The sequence below is a fragment of the Rhineura floridana genome, chromosome 10 (genome assembly GCF_030035675.1).
Source record: "Rhineura floridana isolate rRhiFlo1 chromosome 10, rRhiFlo1.hap2, whole genome shotgun sequence".
In the NCBI taxonomy this organism is placed as follows: Eukaryota; Metazoa; Chordata; class Lepidosauria; order Squamata; family Rhineuridae; genus Rhineura; species Rhineura floridana.
The window spans coordinates 23244978-23264484 of NC_084489.1; the positions used below are offsets into that span (position 1 = coordinate 23244978).

Below are 19507 nucleotides of genomic sequence, written 5' to 3' on the forward strand. Positions count from 1 at the left end.
ATTGCTAATGGAAGAAATGGCAGCCCCTATCAATTCCTCCCCTTATGTTTAGGCAGCATGTCCGTGTCATGACCTCATCGCATTGTACATTTTTCCAACTCACAACATCGGTTGCTGGTTGAACAATGCTAGTAATTATCCCAAATTGTCACAGGAGATGGGGAGCTCTCAACACAGCGCTCCCATTTTCAGAGGTAGCCCTCTGCTGAACATCACTTCTAGGTCAACCTCAAGGCAACAGTGATATTAAAAGTCTTTTTTTTCTCCTGATTTCCTCCTACTCTAGTGAGAACTCGTAAACTTCCTCATTTGTTGACTCACCATTCACACCACACTTGCATATCTAAAAAGCAGGATGTGTGATAATTACACAGCATTTTCCAATCAATTTCCTCTTCAAAAGTTAAATTTGTTTCTCACATGCATCCCCCCCCCTTCTTCCTTGGAACTCAAAACCAGCATACATAGAGCATCCTAAGCGTTAGTCAGACCCTGATCTATTTCACTTCGGCAAGGCTGCTATATCAGCAGAGCAAAATATTTGATGCATTTTTTTAAAAGAGAGAGAGATCCGGGTAACTTAAAGGCCACTTCACAACTATTCTTTTATATATCAGTTTCCCAAGGTCTCCTACAGATGGTCAGTATTTTGCAGGAGTGATTCGAGCACGTACTAGAAATATAGGTTTGTGCAATTAAAGTGGATCAAAGCTCTCTGGTGCAACAAATGCACTTAAAACTTTTTGAAGTTTGGGAAGTGATGGGAAAATACACTGAAGTGTGGGATAACCGAATGATTAATGGGAAGACATATAAACACCATGCAACAAATCAGGATGAATACCCAATAAAGACTGGATATATAATGTCTGCATAAGTTTTGTCCAAGGAAATCAGGATGAATGCTCAATAAAGAGGTCATCTGGAGGAGCCCCAAGATACACAAACCTTTTGAGGGTTTATGTTTAACAGGCAGCACCTGATTCTTCACAAGCTGTTGCTCTGATTCATATCACCCCTTTTCTCCATAATCAAGTGAGCCAACACTTGCAGACAGGTGGGTTCTAATATGCTCAGCAGCAGTAGCAGGCAAACCAGGTGAGATGTTTTGCATTGGTGAGAGGGCAGACATCCCTGGGGCAACTATCCATCCAGCAATCATGTACTTGCACCCATGTCTCTACAGGTACCTAGAGTTGGAGTGGGAATTTCCCCCCCCCATTGCCATACTGCATCCGCCAACAGTTTTCCTAGTGAACAGCCTCACCAGTCCCTGCTGCCCAAAGGGATGACTTGCTGTTGAAGCAACTGGGAAATTCAGCATGTGACTTATTCTGCTGCGGTGTATTTAGGACTCTAAATCAGAGCAATAAATTGTAAGGAATCAGGTGCTGCAAGCTAAATAGAAATTCTCAAAGCTTCATGTACCTTGGAAAACTGACATAGAAAAGTTGAAGTGCCTTGAAAGTTGCCTGGATCTCTCTCTTTTCTTTAAATACATCAAAAATGTTACACTCCTTAGTGTGTTTTCCTGAAGCAGAGTGGGTGGGCAAAACATGATTCCCAGACTATAAAAGTTCCTGTTAATGGATTTTTGAGAGCCTGATTGCTCCAGGGAATCTTGTTCACCCACAGGTTATTCTTTCTGGTTTTTTATTGCCAAAGCCCCAGTGGTTGAGTACTCTTAACAGTGTGATGTTAAACAATCCTTTAAAATGAACTTTGTGATGCTCAGAACCTTCAGTGGACTAGTAACAGCCTATTCAGCTGATGAAACTTATCACACGGCCTCCAAGCACAGGAAACATAAGGGGATTCTGATGGTGAAGCTAAAAGAAATCTAGCAAAATTTGCATTAGATAGAGCTGAGCTGAAATTTCTCACTTTGCAGATTTTATCTGAATATTATCCACCATTTTTTGGTAGCAGCAGTCATTTCCCTCCAATGCTTAGGAACAGCATTAGGTTTGCACCTTGTGAAGAATCAAGTTCTGGGCAGTCTAACACAGTTGCTGCTGCTGACTTCCACAGTGGCAACATACACACACGTCACTGGGGGTGATGGTGGTGGAAAAAATGTTGTGCTTCTGCCACTGTTAATAGAGAGCCCCAGGCCCTAAGAAACTCTTGGAGAATTTTTAATTCCCGAAGAAATCTGCTGAACTGGCCACCCCAGTTTCTCCACCTGTAAGGAAAGTGGGGAATTTCAAGAGACCATATGAGCATAGCTCTAAGCATAAATGGAACATGGCATTTAAAATTTTTTATTTTACATCTAATATGTCTGCATATAAGGATGCACTTTACAAAATGAAAAGAGAAATGCTGAAAAGGTAAAGCATGACCATAGATCACTGATATAAACAGAAATGTGAATGATATAAGTATTTTACAAAGCAATTCATTTACTAGGTTAAAGTCACAATTCCAATGGATGTTTTGCAAATATTTAATCTCCCCCCCCCTTTTCAAAATCTATCGCAGGGCTTACAAAATCTTTTACAGGCACTGTACCCAACAGACATTCAGGCAACCTTCTCATGCACACCTCCCTCAAATAACTGGTAGGTAGGCAGCAGAAGAAGCAGCTGGTATGAGACAGCAGCAGCCATGCTCTATTATGAACTCCTTTGCAGTTGCGAATCAGATTGGGCTTTGTGACTTGCTGAGGGCAAACAAAGCTAGTTCAAAAAGTGGGAAATGTCCATTCAGGAAGCTCAGACCTCACCCTGAATTAACTGTTTTTTATCCTCAGTGGTTTCATCACATAGCCAAATCTGACTTGCTGTGTGATGACATCAATATATTAGGAATATATTATCTTTATTTGAAACAAACAAAAATGGCACCAAAGTTACAGTTGACTGGGACAGCAAACTGGTGCAAAAAAGGTAAGATTGTTGGGGTCTTTTAGAAACCTTTTCCCCTCTCAAAGCCCCTTTCATGTTGAAAATGTTTGCTGGAGAACATCTGATTCATTTACTAAAACAATATAAGAAATGTGAAATAACTTTCCACACTCCATCTTTGCCTGACGGGAGTAAATCAAGGTGAAGTGTTTCATTTCCCCTTCATCTTGTATTATTTCTCCACCATATGTACCATGCTTTTCCTTGCATATCATCTTGAAACATGGGTGAAATGCAGGCTTTTGAACACCATTATTTCTCCTACTGGAGAACTTAAAGCATGCATACAGGGTATGATCGAGACAACCATAATCCAGCAATTTTCAAGGCAATGATTTTTGAGATCGAATACTGCTGTAGGAATCAATTGAAAAGCTCTTGTTGATTTCAGTTGGAGGTGATAAGAGTGCTCTTTATCTCAGATAAGATAAGAAAATGGCATACACTACTCCTGCCAGTATTTCCATGCTACTCATTCTCCTAATCATATGACATGATGCTTGCTTGCTTCCATCTGAAGAGTGCCGTGTTCACTGATTTCTGATAATCCAAGTAAATCTATTCTTATATGTCACACTGAAGCATCTTCAGAAGCCCTCAGTTGGTCTTCAAAATAGAGGAGCTGATCTACTTCAAAACAGTCACTTGCCCGAGACACCATTTTTTCCAGGTATTCTCTGATTTCATTTTCACTTGCATTCTGCCGTCTTGCTTGTTGGAGGAACTCATAAACCTTTTCAAAGGTTTCTGTTCCCAGTTTCTGAATGGCTGACCTGCCAACAGGAAACAAACATCAGCAAGTAATAAATAAATAAATAAATAAATAATGTATAGGAGTCCATCATTTACTATAATTGAACAGATATCTGCTAACTTTCAGCAGCACTTAAACAAAATAGTGCTCTTTTTGATATAAGAGGAATAATAATGTATGTATCCTGAGACACACCCCAAATATATTGAAAGGATCTGACATCTAATTCAGTAAGATACTTTATCACAATCCCAGCTCATGCATGCATATTTGCAGTCTCTGGATTTGAGAAAGATACATTGAACAGTTTTTATGGAATAAGTAGACTGTACAGGAACAATTCATAAATAATCCTTTAGACATTTATCAAATGAGAGGAAGACTGTAGTTCACCACAAAATGGAAGAATGACGGTCCTGCCCATTTGGTAGGGGCGGGTTTGCCTACACCCTATTTCTAGGAAGGCTCGGGAAGGTTCCAGAAATTGTGTAAGAGGTCAGGTGGGGTATCTTGACCAATGGGGTAAGGGTTTTGAGCGGCTATATATAGCCTGCTCCGCTTTAAGAGCGCACCTTTTTTGCCTTGCGGCACGTTAAGAAAAGGCTCCTTGGGTCTCCTGCTGCTGACTGTCTTTGGTGAATTTTCCTTGTAGAGGTTTCCTGCTTTCTACTGCCGGTACCCTCGTGCCTTGTTTAACTTTGCTTTCTCATCAGCTGAGAGGTGGGTGTGGGGCTTGCCTATTGGCTTTAGTGCCTCGTCTTACCTACTTCCCGGGCGTTCTTCCTGTTTGTTGCAGCCTTCCTCTTTTTCCCATGGCGCGTCAGCTGGGCAGCGGTGTTTGACCGGCTGCCTCGGCTTGCCGGCTGGCTCTGGCGCTGCGGCGCTGAGCCTGCACGTGGCTGCTTCCTGGAGTTCTCCCTCATCGCCTTCCTTTTGTTGGGCCCCCTTTTCCCGCGCGTCAGCTATGCAGCGGTTGCAGTGTTGCTTGCTAGCTCTACTGCTGCTGCGCTGAGCCTACACGTGGCTTTCTATAGGACTTCTCACACTTTGCCTTCTGTTGTTGGCCCCTTTCCGTTTGTCAGCTCTTCCTGGAGCTGGCTGTTTGCAGGTGCGTTCCAGCGCCAATCCCACCCCATTTATTTCAGGGGCCTTCCTTGCACCCTATTGGGGCCTTGCTAGAGTGGGTTTTAAGCAAGTGCTTTGCACAAGCAACCCCCCTTTGTGGATGGTAACCTTCATTAACCCCCCCCCTCCATTCAGCCTGCTACATAATTCTTCCACCCCTTTTTGGATTGTGGGGAGTTGGGTTGTTTACCCGTCCCCTTAGCCCCCTCCCTTGTTCCTTTTGCCTCTTTCATGGGGGAGGTGTGAGTTGCTCACAAGGGTGGGGGGGTGTCTGCTTGTTTTGTCTTATTAATTAATTATATATAATATTATTTTATTACTAAATATATAAATAAATAGATACTTACATGAATTAATTTTCAGATATTTCTAGATATATAATATGATTTTATTATTATTAAATAAATAAATACATGAATTCATTTTAATATTTATAGATATGTATTTAGATTTCCCCCGTTCCTTTTGCTTTTTTCGCGTAGGAGGGGTGAGTAGCTTGGAAGGGGGGGGTGTCTGCTTGTTTTGATTTCTTAAATTCTTTATTATATATGGAATGATTTTATCATTATTATATGAATAAATACTTTGATAATATATAAATTAATTTAAAAATCTTTATAGATATATGGATAATCATATATAGATATATGAAGCTTATTCTGGCGGGTAGCATTGTGGATGTAGGTTTTAGATTGATCTTCATTGTTGCTTATCCCCATATCATTTATTTTATATACTTAGTTCTGTTTGTATTCCTGCATGCATGTTTTGTATTTTAAAATGATGTTCTCGATCATGTAGCTTCATAATTTGTTGCATTTCTTATGCATGGAGGAAAAGTATAGATGCGTCTACAGTAGCGTCTCTAAAGGGCAATAGTTTATTTTACGGTGAGTATAGAAAAATCCCACATCTCATATTCCTTTTGCGGTTTTTAAAATATGTGAATAGGTGTGATTCCGAGAAAGGTAATCTATCCTATGTAAGCTTATAGGAAATGCTCTGCAGCCAGGTGAACTCATTGTTGTGGCGTTCTGAGCCAAGCAGAAAGGAAATGCCCTACAGCCAGGTAAACTCATAGTTGTGGCTTTCTGGGAGCCAATATGTTTAAGGTTAATATATATCTTTCCTGTAGTTTTAAATGCTCTGTTTTATCACTGAAATATCTAAAATGAAACATTATGCTTAATTTGAGATTGACAGTTTATTGGTCCTTGATTAAAGTGCTCCTATAGCATTAGGTAAATCTTTATTATGACGCTTTTCCATGGAATTTTTAAATCAATTTAACTTTATTCCACAAATATGAATTGTATACTGCTTGTTTCACAAGATACAGGTACCCTCTTCAATCGCATCTATTTCATGGCAGTCTCGTGTACACTGGGCGCTGCTACCAATTTTCTTCAGCGGCCGTTCTTTCTTCAAAGAACAGAGGACTTCCTCCTGTAGCCTGAACTGCAGGTAAGTTTTGATACAGGCTGTAGTTGATAATTTGGTGTCAATTCAGGAGCTTGGGCATGCCAAATAATGGCTGGCTGCCTTTAGGTGCCTGGGGGCTCACTATAGAATTTATTTTCTTGGATTATCTTCCTACAGTGCCAGAGATACATATGTCGCCTTCTGCCCTTCAGATCTGCATGATACGTTCAGTGCAGCACTTGGCTATGGTTATGGGGTAAATCCCCAGACCCTCAACGCTATTTGAGCTATGCGCTGTGTGCATGCGTTTATTCTGCAAAGTATAATACAATATCTATTCATCACTTGGTATGTCTGGGTTTACGTGCAGTCAGGAACCCATTTTATGAATATCATAAAGGGGTTGGTTACATTTCACTCTAATACCACCTGATCTTATGAGGCCATTCCCCCCCCCAATGAACGAATGATGTACACCTTGTTGCAGTTTATTATCTACTAAAGAGGGCAGGACGTTACCATTGGGAATATATCTTGCCTCCTTTCTGCCTTTGTCACTAATTTTCTGGCCAAGTGTATTAGGGAACCCATTTCATGAAAACCAAAGGGTGTTAGTTGCATTCCACCCTGAGACCGCCTGGTCCTATGTGGCCATTTGCCCCGGATGTGCTATTGATACTCCTGCCTTCGATGATTCTTAGTTCCCCCCCCCCTTACAGGACAGTTGTCCTGGGCGGTGGCCTTAATAATATTTTCAGTGAGCCTTTTGCCCTGGAAAAATTAGCTTTCTGGGCAAGTCATTGTAAAATTTGAGCCCTGCGCTTATATTGCCGTGCTGTGTTTTTTTTCAGTGCATACGCTTAATATGGACCAGTGGGCTAGTGACTGAGTGGTCACTCAGTCTCTGGTTTCCCTCGGATAGAGCTTTTTCTCTGTTAGGCCAGTGGGCCAGTACTATCTTTTCATATTCATTAATGGCTACGTATTGATTTAATTTTGATTATTGCTATGTTGTTCGTATGGCCATTATGTTTAGAGGTTGCATTTCTTTCATACAGGAGCGGCTGCGACAACTGCCCTAGCGGGCATGCGTTCTAGAAGTATTCTGATATTTATGCTATATTCAAAGGGGCAAAATTAATTCTGTCATAATTATCGCTTGACACTCTCTGCGCTGGCCTTTAATCCAAGGCAAGAGGAATGCAGGATCATTTTGTAGATTTAGGGTCAGAAAGGTCCTTGAGGGTTGGTTGTGTTCCGCTCCCAAGGCCACTGACCGGAGGAGGCTAATCACACCCGATGTCCTCCTTCAGATCCTGCCTTTATTTAGGTCAATGTGCTCATCTCTGTATGAGTCGCACCTGTTCGCCGCAGTAACTCTGACGATGTTCTATGGTGCTTTTCGCCCTAGTGAAGTATTGGTTTCCTCAAAGCGCGATGTGTCCTGTAGTGCTTTATGCTGGCGATTGCACGTTAGGTGCAGATTTAATGAGGTTTTCCTTAAATGTCTTTAAGACTGATCAATGGGGCCGTGGCAGTTCTGTATCTTTATTTAGTTGCCAGGTACCTGAATTATGCCCAGTTTCCGCTATGCGGCAATTTTTGTGTGTGTGTGTGTTTCAGGCCAGCGGGCCAGCGTTATCTCTTATACATGCAGATAGTTCTGCCCTGACTCAGTTTCAATTTTGGGCCGTTGTTCGGCGGGCCTTGTTGGCCAGTGGTTGTGATGCTGGAGTCTTTGGGCTGCATTCCTTTCACACTGGAGTAGCTACGGCCGCTGCCCTCGTGGGCATCGAGGACGTCCAGACGATTGGCAGGTGGCGTTCTTCAGCTATAACTTCTGCCCTTGCTCCCAGCTCTCAGAGGGCATACCAGCGTGCCTTGGGAAAGTTCAGGCGTTCCATGCCAGTAGTGCTTTGCCTCCTGTATGGCCTATCCCTGTTTCACATTTGCTGCAGTTTAAGTTACATCTGAAAGGGCAATCTCATTCTGTTTCTACCATCGCCGGACACCTCTCTGCGCTGGCCTTTATTTCCAAGGCAAGAGGATTGCAGGATCATTCTGTAGATTTTAGGGTCAGAAAGGTCCTTCAGGGTTGGTCGCGTTCCGCTCACAGGCCCGCTGACCGAAGGAGGCCAATCACGCCCGATGTACTCCTTCAGATCCTGCCTTTATTTAGGTCTCTGTGCTCATCTCAGTATGAGTCGCACCTGTTCGCCGCAGTAACACTGACGATGTTCTGCGGTGCTTTTCGCCCTAGCGAAGTATTGGCTTCCTCAAAGCGTGATGTGTCCTACCGAGCCTTTTGCTTTGGCGATTGCACGCTAGGTGCAGATATAGTTAGGCTTTCCCTTCGAGTCTCTAAGACTGATCAAAAGGGCCGTGGCAGTATTATTTCATTGAGAGTTTGCCAGGTCCCTGAATTGTGCCCAGTGGCTGCAGTGCATTTATTTCTGTCAATGAGGCCAGCGGGCCAGCGTTACCTTTTTATACATGCGGATGGTTCTGCCCTGACTCAATTTCAATTTTGGGCCGTTGTTCGGCGGGCCTTGTTGGCCAGTGGTCATGATGCTGGAGTCTATGGGCTGCATTCCTTTCGGATTGGGGCGGCTACGGCCGCCGCCCTCGTGGGCATGAGCGTTCAGGACATTCAGGCGATCGGAAGGTGGCGTTCTTCCGCTTTCAAGTCTTATGTCAGGTATTGATTCTGATGTATTGTTTTTTCTTTTCTTATGAGTGCTGAGCCTTCCTGTGCCTGCGAGGGTCGTCATGTGTGGCCACTCGATTTTATTTTGGGCCCATCGGAGAGCCTTCTCTACGCTTGCTGGGACACAGCTGCAGCTTTCTGCTAGAGCAACGGTTGGCTGGGAGACTCAGAGGGGCATGCTTTGGGATGCGCTCATGCCTTTGGTGTGTCGCCTTATGGCATCGCTTAACCGGCCACATGTGTTGGTGGTTCATTTAGGGGAAAGCGACTTGGTGCAGCAGCCGGGTATGGATCTGCTGCTTAGGATCACCCGGGATTTTAATGCTCTTATCCAGTCACACCCGGACCTTGTTATAGTGTGGCCCGACATGCTGGTGCGACGTGTTTGGAGGGGTGCACTGCACCCCAACAGGATCGACAGATCCAGAAAGTGGGTGAATAGGAAAGTTAGGAGTTTAGTTTTGTCATTGGGTGGGGGATTTATTCCACATGATAGGATCCGTTTTTATGCTCCATATCTGTTTCGAGATGATAGTGTCCATCTTTCGGATATTGGGTGTGATTTGCTATTGGAGGATTATAGGTTGGGTTTGGGGGCTTTGTTTTCTTTGGGTTGAGGGGACCAAGCGTCAGCTGATCCCCTCTTGTGGTGTTGGATTCGGGCAGGTGAGGTAATTGGGGTTAAAAATGGAGGTGGATGAGGCATTTGGGTAAAGGGCACTCCCTGGTGAAACATCAAGGCGTAATGCCTGGTGTGGATCCGGGGGGTGTCCACGTGGGACCGGCTTGCGCATCATGGTGAACGCCTGTACGGTGGGCCAGGATACGGAGGTTGGAACCACAAACCTGACCCCGATTGCAAGGAGGGAGAAGTTTTCCCACATCCTTGTCTGGGGAGTTGCAGTACGATGTGACTGACTTGCCTCCTGGTTTGGAGGGTCTAGACCCTCATAGATAGGTTGAGCCTCACCTGCCCGAAGGATTTGAGATTATTAATTGGCGGATTGGAATTTGATTGATTATGTGTTATATTTTAATAAATATAACATTTCAACCATACATGTGTCACGAGTCTTCCTTGGTGTGTTGGCAAATGACATTTGTCTTCTGATGATAGAATTTCCCCTCTTTTAAAATCTGGTATATGTGTGCTTCATTAATGACAAATACCTTTGTGATCTCCTAACTATAGGCTAAACAAAGGTTCTAGCTGAAGAGAGCTGACTTTGTACAAATGCTGTCCTCCCCATGCAGTTCACCGCCCCTCCCCAGTTCAGTATACAGAAGGCAAAAGGACACATTTCAATGGCAAAATCTAATGTTAGCACTTGGCACCCTCAGGCAAGTGCTGAAGCCCAAGCACCCTAAGTGGGAGGACTGCTGCAAGGCACCTTGCACAGGGTCCTGTTAAACCCAATGCCTGTCCTGTCAACAGCAATATTGCAAAAAAGAATATTCAGTATTTGTATAGCACATTTCAAGTATTCAGAGTGCTTCATGAGTCCTGTAAAGAGCTTCATGGCTGAACAGGGATTTGAACCCTGGTCTCCTAGGTCCCAGCCTGACACTCTACACACAACACCATGCTGATGAGTTCAATCTTAGAGGGAAAAAGTCTTATAACTAGTTCCATGCTCTCACAAACAACATAATATTGAAGATACAATACTAAGATTTCACTGGATTCTGGTAATTTAGGATAATTTTGTACAACCAAATCAGTAATGGATCTATTGTGGGGCTGAATTTGTTCCCTCTATTTTTAACCTATCTGTCGGCAAAAACATGCCAAAATATTGATTGGGCATGGGATATATAATCCTACATGTTTAAGACTCTTCACACTGACCCACTACCCAATAAGAGCCTTGACATGTAAATGCCTGAGGGTTTATAGCAGAGGTGGCTAACCAGTGATACATAGGCCACTTCTGACTCCATTGGAGGTTTTTAATTGCTTCCTAAGACCCCCCCAACTTTCCTTTTTAAACATTGAGGGATTTGTTAATGGATGGTTCCTATGGGTCCTCTGCTGTGATGTCATGATGCCAAAAGATTTTTTGTGGGCCCCATTTTAAAATTATTTTGTAATATTTATTTTTGCTGACTTCTCTCATAGGTCGCCACAATGTCCATCATGCATAACCCTCACCACAAATTCCCTCTGCACTCCCAGTCTTTTCCAGAGGGCTGGGGATGCTCCAGAGCAGCATGGGAGGTAGTGGGGGGGCTGAAGAAGAAGTGGGAATCTGGAAACTTTTCTCCCCCTTCCGTTCATGCAGGTTTTCATTGTAACAAAGAGACCTTTGTGAACGGAAGGACATCATGGGATACAACTGTGTCTTATTTACTTTTTTTAACAAAATGTATAGACCTCAATTTGTCAACAAATATGGGAAACAAAACAATTGCCCACAGACTGGAAGTGTTCAATATACATCCCAATTCCAGAGAAAGGGGATCCCAGGGAATGCAGTAATTATCGAACTATTGCCTTAATATCTCAAGTAAAGTAAAGTAATGCTCAAGATTCTACAACAAAGGCTCTTACGATATATGGAGCGAGAAATGCCAGACGTCCAAGCTGGATTTAGAAAGGGAAGAGGCACCAGAGATCATATCACAAACATGCGTTGGACAATGGAATGGACCAAGGAATTTCAGAAGAAAATCACCCTGTGCTTTATACATTACAGCAAAGCCTTTGACTGTGTAGATCATGAAAAACTATGGAATGCTTTAAAAGAAATGGGGGTGCCACAGCATCTGATTGTCCTATACTCTGGACAAGAGACTACTGTAAGGACAGAATATGGAGAAACTGATTGGTTTCCCATCAGAAAGGGTGTGAGACAGAGGTGTATTTTATCACCCTACTTGTTTAATCTATAGGCAGAACATATCATACGGAAAGCGGGACTGGATCAAAATGGAGGTGTGAAAATTGGAGGGAGAAATATCAATAATTTAAGATATGCAGACAATACCATACTACTAGCAGAAACCAGTAATGATTTGAAACAAATGCTGATGAAAGTTAAAGAGGAAAGCACAAAAGCAGGACTACAGCTGAATGTCAAGAAGACTGAAGTAATGTCAACAGAGGATTTATGTAACTTTAAAGTTGACAACGAGGACATTGAACTTGTCAAGGATTATCAATACCTTGGCACAGTCGTTAACCAAAATGGAGACAATAGTCAAGAAATCAGAAGGCTAGGACTGGGGAGGACAGCTATGAGAGAACTAGAAAAGGTCTTCAAATGCAAAGATGTGTCACTGAACACTAAAGTCAGGATCATTCAGACCATGGTATTCCCAAGCTCTATGTATAGATGTGGAAGTTGGACAATGAAAAAAGCGGATAAGAGAAAAATCAATTCATTTGAAATGTGGTGTTGGAGGAGAGCTTTGTGCATACCATGGACTGCAAAAAGACAAATAATTGGGTGTTAGAACAAATTAAACCAGAACTATCCCTGGAAGCTAAACTGATGAAACTGAGGTTATCATACTTTGGACACATAATGAGAAGACATGATTCACTAGAAAAGACGATAATGCTGGGAAAAACAGAAGGGAGTAGAAAAAGAGGAAGGCCAAACAAGAGATGGATTGATTCCATAAAGGAAGCCACAGACCTGAACTTACAAGATCTGAATAGGGTGGTTCATGACAGATGCTCTTGGAGGTCGCTGATTCATAGGGTCGCCATAAGTCGTGATCGACTTGAAAGCATGTAACAACAACAACAATAGACCTCCTAATAATCAAAAATCCCAAAGTGGTTTATATAAAATGTTGTAAAATATTTATCAAAAATACCAATACTTTGAAACCTTAAAACAAATAGATATTAACAAAATTATCAAAAGTATAGATAAAATCAGCAGGATTTAAAAACAAATGGACAAAACATGTCTTGGTAGGCTTGCCAAAACAAAAAAGTAAGCAGTACAACCACAGCACCTGCTTGTTATCAATGGCTGGGGAGATCCAGAGCACGGGTGCTGCCACACTAAAAGTTCAATTCCTAACAAGGTGGAACAAACATATATGGCTTTTGTACAAGAACAAGTTCTGCATAATGAAGCTGTCTAGTGGGCACATATGGTGTAAGGTGATCCTCCAGGTAGACTGGAACCAAACCATTTGAGGGCTTTATATAATAACAGCAACACCTTGAACTTGACAAGGTAACAAATCAGCAGTCAGTGCAGAACTTTGAGCAGAGGTGTAATATGCTGATAGGGCTCTCACTCCTGTCAGAGACAGATGATTTGGATCAACATGCAGCTCCTTGTGTCTTTAAGAGCCTCAGGGAAGTTCCAAGTGTATTTTTCTTGACTTAGTAAGGTCTTATGCTTTATACTCCTATTATTAGATATATGTCTACTGCAACCTTATCGTTTTTTAGGCCACTGCAATACGATGTGATTATAAATGAATTAGTGTTAACACAATGAGAACAGCATACACATATTCAAATACATATATTTATATAGATAATATATCGTTTCCAAATTAATCAGGAGGACTCAAGATAATGGGGACATAAAAATCATGAGACTAATACAATATCATAGCTAAAACCAGTAAGGTACAACATAAGTAGAAGTAAAGCAAGGCACATAGAACATGCTTGGACTAGAACTGTAAACGGAAAACTGATGACTACAAGGTTTTTTGTAATGACAGTGTGACAAATGTCTAAACGAGGAATCTAAGAGTGGGGCATGGGGTACTATTTCAGGGGTAGGGATGGAAAGTTCTGTTAGTGTCGGTTCTCTCAGTTTCTTATTTTTCCAATCTTAGATTAAATTTTCCACATTTCTGCAGCAATTTGTGACTTTAAAAAAAATGCTTCTGAAAATTGTCCAACATTTTAGTGCGAATTTCTTCTAATAAACACATTTTCGTAGGCAGTTTTGACTAATGTAAACATTATTGAAAGCAATTTCTCATCATATAATGCATTTTTGTATATTGTTTTCACTCATATATTCATTTTTATGCACTTTCCCCTAATATATGTATTCTTGTAAACGTCGGTTGGCAAACTGCATTGCAAAATTCAAGTAAGTGCAAATTTCAAAGGACTGCTGTGTTTTGGTTCTCATATTGTTTTGGAAAGTGTGAATTTGAGAGATTCAGCTTGAAATGTGAACTGAATTGAATTTCTCAGCCATCCCTAGTCAGGCGACCAAATTTGCTGATCTGGTCTGGAACAGATGGATGGAATTAGGTGAGAGGTTATCACCAATGAGCAGACAAAGACTGGGGGAGCCAATCAGAACAAAACTCCCCAAGTTGAAAGGAGATAGGAAAAGGGGATAAAGTTCTATGGTTGGATAGATGCAAGTAGCAGGGGCAGGGCTAAGATCTGGAATGGAGGAAATAGCCAGACTGTAACTATGTAAGTGCAAGAGAAAAGCAAGAAGGACCAGCTTTTGGACAAGTGAGAACCTTTGTATGTGCTGAGTATTCTTTTGTGTGTTCTTCGTTATTCTTTATTCAATCAATTCTTTTATAGCTGTCACTTAATAAAATTTCAAAATCATTTGACCTTATCTCAACTGCTTGGCTCAGATGGTGAAAAGACTCCAATGAACTCCAGGTTCACACCATTAATCTGTGTAGGAGGTTCCCTGCTGGAGAGGTCATAGTATAAAATACCTCATAAACCTCAAAATAAAGTTTCCTATACGTAGCTATCAGACCCCTAAATTGCTATGCAGGCATTGGAGAACTCTCAGGCAAAGAGCTATGGCTCAGAGAACATCAGCACCCTCTGTTACAGATTTTTGTACGCTTAACATCATTATTGATCTAGACAATACTACACAGTGAAATGAAAAAATAACACAGCAAAACAAAATAATTGATGATAGTGAAGTTCAGGTTAGCGAAGAGGGATATTACAAAATCATGCAGCTAGGCAACAAATCAGAAGATGCAATTCAGTGTTGCTGAACGCAAGAAGCAGGCACAAAATAAATATAAGCCCCACAGTCTTTGACTCTAAGGCCCCATCTGCACTATTTAAATCGGTATTATACCACTTTCAATAGTCATGACTTCCCCAGATAATTGAGTTGTTAGGAGACCCCTCACAGAGCTACAATTCCCAGAATTCCCTGGGAAGAAGATAGTTAAACCATGACTGTTTAAAGTGATATAATACTGATTTAAATGTAGAATACTAAGGTTAACACTCAGTAGACACTGTTGTGCACCGCCCAGAGAGCCTTCTGGCTGTGGGCGGTATAAAAATTGAATAAAATAAATAAATAAATATTCTATTTCATTGGAAGTATCAGCTGGGAACATCAAAAGTGGGAGCTAACGGTGCCAGTTATTAAGAGGACAGCATAATGTAGGAAATACAACAACACACTTACATAAATGTCAGCACTTTAACTGAATGCCTCATCAAGAACCATATAGTGTAACTACAGAGGGTTACCAACACCTGATACTGGAAACTACCAAAAGGAAGATACTGGTCCAAGAGGAAGACACTGGTCCAAGAGGCCTTCTGCAATGTTGATACTTATTTATAATCAATAAGATGAATTCAATGAATGTTAAATGAAACAGGTTATATCTAGGTCATACACAGAGTAGACCCATTGAAATCAATAGACCTTTGGGGATGTAACAAGCTACAAAGTTTGGCAACCAGTTTTAGATTATGATCAGATTACTGGATATAAGATTCCAAAATAATAACAATAATGCGGGGGGGGGGGAGAAAATCCATCCTCTCTTTATCAGAATGATTCTTTAGAATATGAGATACGGTGATAACATATATGCTGTTTGAGACATATTTTATAACTGTTATTAGATATATTTTACAATTGTTATTCTCGTTTTTTTGTTCTGCTTTTGGTGAACTGTATATTGTTTGAGATTTATTGTTCGGTTTATGTTTTATAATGTGATGTATGGTTTTCTTCTATTTTTGTCTAGATATTTTTATAATTGTTATATTTTGTTTTTTAAGATATGTATATTGCTAGCAATTTATTGTTCAGTTATGTTTATTTAAAATGTGATATATTTGTTTTCTTTTACTATCAATTGTATCAAATGTAATGGTATATTGCTTTTATGTTGTAAACCACCCAGAGAGCTTTGGCTATGGGCCGGTATAAAAGTAATTAATTAATTAATAATTAATTAATAATTAATCAATCAATCAATTAATTAATTAATTAATATACTATGTTTGAGCAAAAGAAAATGTGATGTATGAGAACAACTTGTTGAATTTCTTTTCAGAATGAGAAATTTGAAGATGATATAAGATCATATTTGCATTCTTTAGTTTAAAGACAGGAAGTAATATTGATTGTAACATTCATTCTTTAAAAATTATAATAAAAATGATTAAAAAGAAAAAAATCAATAGACTTAAGTTAGTGAAGTTCATTGATGGGTATATTCTGGGTATGACGTAGTTGGATACAACCTTGCAGTTCTAATTTAGGAGTTATTTAGGTTACACTACAAAATTTGCTAAGACAAAGAGGAAAGCATACATACTTCTATTTGCCTGCAAAACTGGCTTTGTCTAATGTGATTATTGGAAAGATCGTAGGCATAAAACTGGGCATAAGAGTTCTCACTGAAAGCAGCAGTAAAACATCCTGTGAGTTTAACAGGACCACAATGGAGCTATTTAGAAAACTCCAAAATTATTTTAAACACTCACATAGAGTATGTACCACTTTGCTACAGAAGTGTAGACTTTTTCTTAGCTAGCTGTCAGCTAATCTTAAAGATCATGTCGTGCTCAATCAATTACTTCAACATGACCTTTCTTTCTGAATTTTTAAAAGAAATACGCATTTGATGCCAGCATCATAGGCCCAAGTGTCATATACATAATCCTTGTGAATCTCAAGCAATAGAGGTATGGCCATTCATGATGGAAGAACAAAAATATCACCAAATGTCTTTCTTTTGCAGCTTCTGAAAGACAATTTTACTTAGACTCAGCAGGTAATGATGAAGCCTTGTGCCTGATCCTAGCATGCTGCTGAGTGGAAGACACTGGGGGCTGAATGAGAGGCAGTCGTCTGCTGTGCTGCAGGATTTTAATTTACTCGGATTTTGGTCCATGAAAGCTTTTCCATTTTACCCATATACTTTTTACTGAATTTTTAAACTGCACTATAAAGTTCATTGCCCTTAAACTCTGACTTATTGCATGTAATCTTCAGTTTCTTTGTAAAAGAACATGAAACACTATGAATTTAGCATCATTTTCTTCCTCTTATTTCTTTCAATTCCATCACTGAAAGAGAAATATATCAATGCTAAGCCTATTGTGTAGGTCTTCTGTTATTCTGTAGTCAGGCATGCATGGAGGCCAAAATCATGAAGCTACAAATAAGTCCCAAGAATAAAGGGGTACACCATAAAAATGGTTGGAGTTGAGGCATACAGTCACTATTAATCAACATGAAGATTGCCAACAGCAGCTAATAGGACTACTTACATGTTGCCTCCCAATAATGTACTTCACCAATTTAGGGGGATATAGGAGATTTAGAATGCAATCTTTCTCTCTGCTCCTCGTGCTGATGGTTGGGGGGGATTAGAATGGTGTATAGGTGCCTCTCTACCTGGTGGAGAGGAGTCTCATTGGTGGGGGAAGCTCTGCCATGGCAGAGGCCCCAGCTATGGGCAGAAAGCTACTGCTAGTGGTTCTTCCAGTGGTGACAGCAAGGAAGCTTCTGATAGGGCACTGGTGGCTTTGGATCCAGTGGATGCCCTGAAGGGAGACACCTTTTTGTGTGTAGTTTTGACTAATGTACATATTTTTGCAAGTAATTTCCCCCAATATAAAGCATTTTTGCATATAATTTTCACTAATATATTCTTTTTATGTACACTTCCCCTAATGTATGCATTTTTGTAACCATTGCTTGGTTGGAGAACTGCATCGCAAAATTCAGATACTTGCGAATTTTGATGGATGGCTGTGTCTTGGTTCCCATATTGTTTTGGAAAGTGCAAATTTCATAATTTCCTTTTAAATGAGAACTGACTCGCCATGCCTCCCTCACACCTTCTGTTCTAGGCAGCATGAGCCAACACGGATGGACTGCAGCTGTAGATCTGCCACTCTACTTCTCCCGAGATCCATGTTAGGATTGCTCTCCTGGGCTGAAATACTATGTCCACTTGACTGGGAGAAAGGTCAATTGAACTCAATGGGACTTACTTCTGAGCAAACACATAAGGATTGTAGAGGGCCAAAGATAACAGGCAACAGAAAAAGTAGAATTTTGAACATAACTATTTACTCCTGATTAATAGGATTTGCATCTAGATAATAACACAGAAATGTAAAATAACAAGTCTGGAGACAAGCAGAGACTGATGAGATGATGTCTCACTTCAACAGAAATTACAGATACCGTGCAAAGTAGAGGGGAAAGATCCTTAAGCGATAAGTAACCACTTACTCTGTTACAATTGAAAAGTATGCAGTTGTAAATGAATATTCTGAGATCAAAGTTATTTTTGCTATATGCATGCAACTGCTAGCATCTTTGTGTATCATTTAAAAAGGTAACTTACTCCTTCATACATCTCAGCTTGGTTGCCGCCATGGTGCTGCTGAGAGCTCTTGATCCCTCAGGTCCCAACGGAGTCTCTGTGGTGGCAGTTGCAGTGCCTACAAATCAATGCACAGATGCACAACCTCATTTACCTTGCTCTCATCAGCATTAGTCCAGATCCATAGTGCTACTCAAGGGCAGTCAAGAAAAGGGTGGCAATTTGCCTTTGTCATAGGGAAATGCTGCATTAATTCAAGACAAATTGGCTTATTAAATACACATTAAAAGCAACATGGTTGAGTGGGCACAGGAAGCACAACAATGATTTTCAGTTTGATAGTGCACACAGGGTTTTGTAAAAGAGGCTTTTTGTGTGTGAAACTCCTATGGCGGGGAAAACTGCACAAAGAAACACATTTAGTTTAGACCTCATTTCTCCTTCTGTCTCTGCATACTTTTATAGGAACAAGGTATTTCCTCACATCACCACATCTTCTTTTTTGATACAGGTACATATGGAAGCTGGTATAATGTGATCTTGAAGTGCAGTGGATGAGACAATGTCCATGGCTACTCAGACAATGATATGTAAGATTATATTGGTTGACAGTGGTAGCGCACTGGGCGTCCAAAACACTTACTTTCCTTTGCAATGTGTTGGTTACTTTTTCTCTGATGAAGCTTGCTTGGGGAGATGACCAGTGTTCTTGGGTTTTAACTGTTTTATTGGATTTTAATATTGTATGATTATATGGCTGTATCATGCCGTGGGACCTTGTGGTGAAGATTCGGTAAGAAATCTTGTAAATAACAATAACAATAATAATAGTCAGATTTATATATTTCCACAGTTTAAAACATTTTTAAAAGCCGCTTTAAGCGCAGTGATACCTAAAACTGATCACACAGTTAGAAACCTTAACCATGGTGCGACAAGAGAAGAAAGTCTATGTGTAAAGCGTTTCAAGGACAGTGAAAAACTCGGCTTGATGTAGCCATGAAGTACCTGAGT

The 19507-nt window shown here is 40.7% G+C and overlaps 1 protein-coding gene across 6 annotated transcripts in view; it reads right to left on the bottom strand.

Annotated features, from left to right (window-relative positions):
• Positions 1-2288: 2288 nt before the first annotated feature.
• Positions 2289-19507, bottom strand: part of NEK11 (NIMA related kinase 11) — a 168506-nt gene continuing 151287 nt past the window's right edge. For 2 of the 6 annotated variants that reach the window (XM_061586549.1, XM_061586548.1), the window contains exons 15-16: positions 18515-18611; positions 2289-3682 (exon numbers count right to left, since the gene is read on the bottom strand). In XM_061586549.1, the coding sequence (XP_061442533.1) occupies positions 3481-3682; positions 18515-18611 (299 nt within the window). In that variant the 3' untranslated portion in view covers positions 2289-3480. The remainder of the gene's footprint in view (positions 3683-18514; positions 18612-19507) is intronic. The other 4 variants (XM_061586551.1, XM_061586550.1, XM_061586552.1 and 1 more) reach the window with 3 other exon arrangements.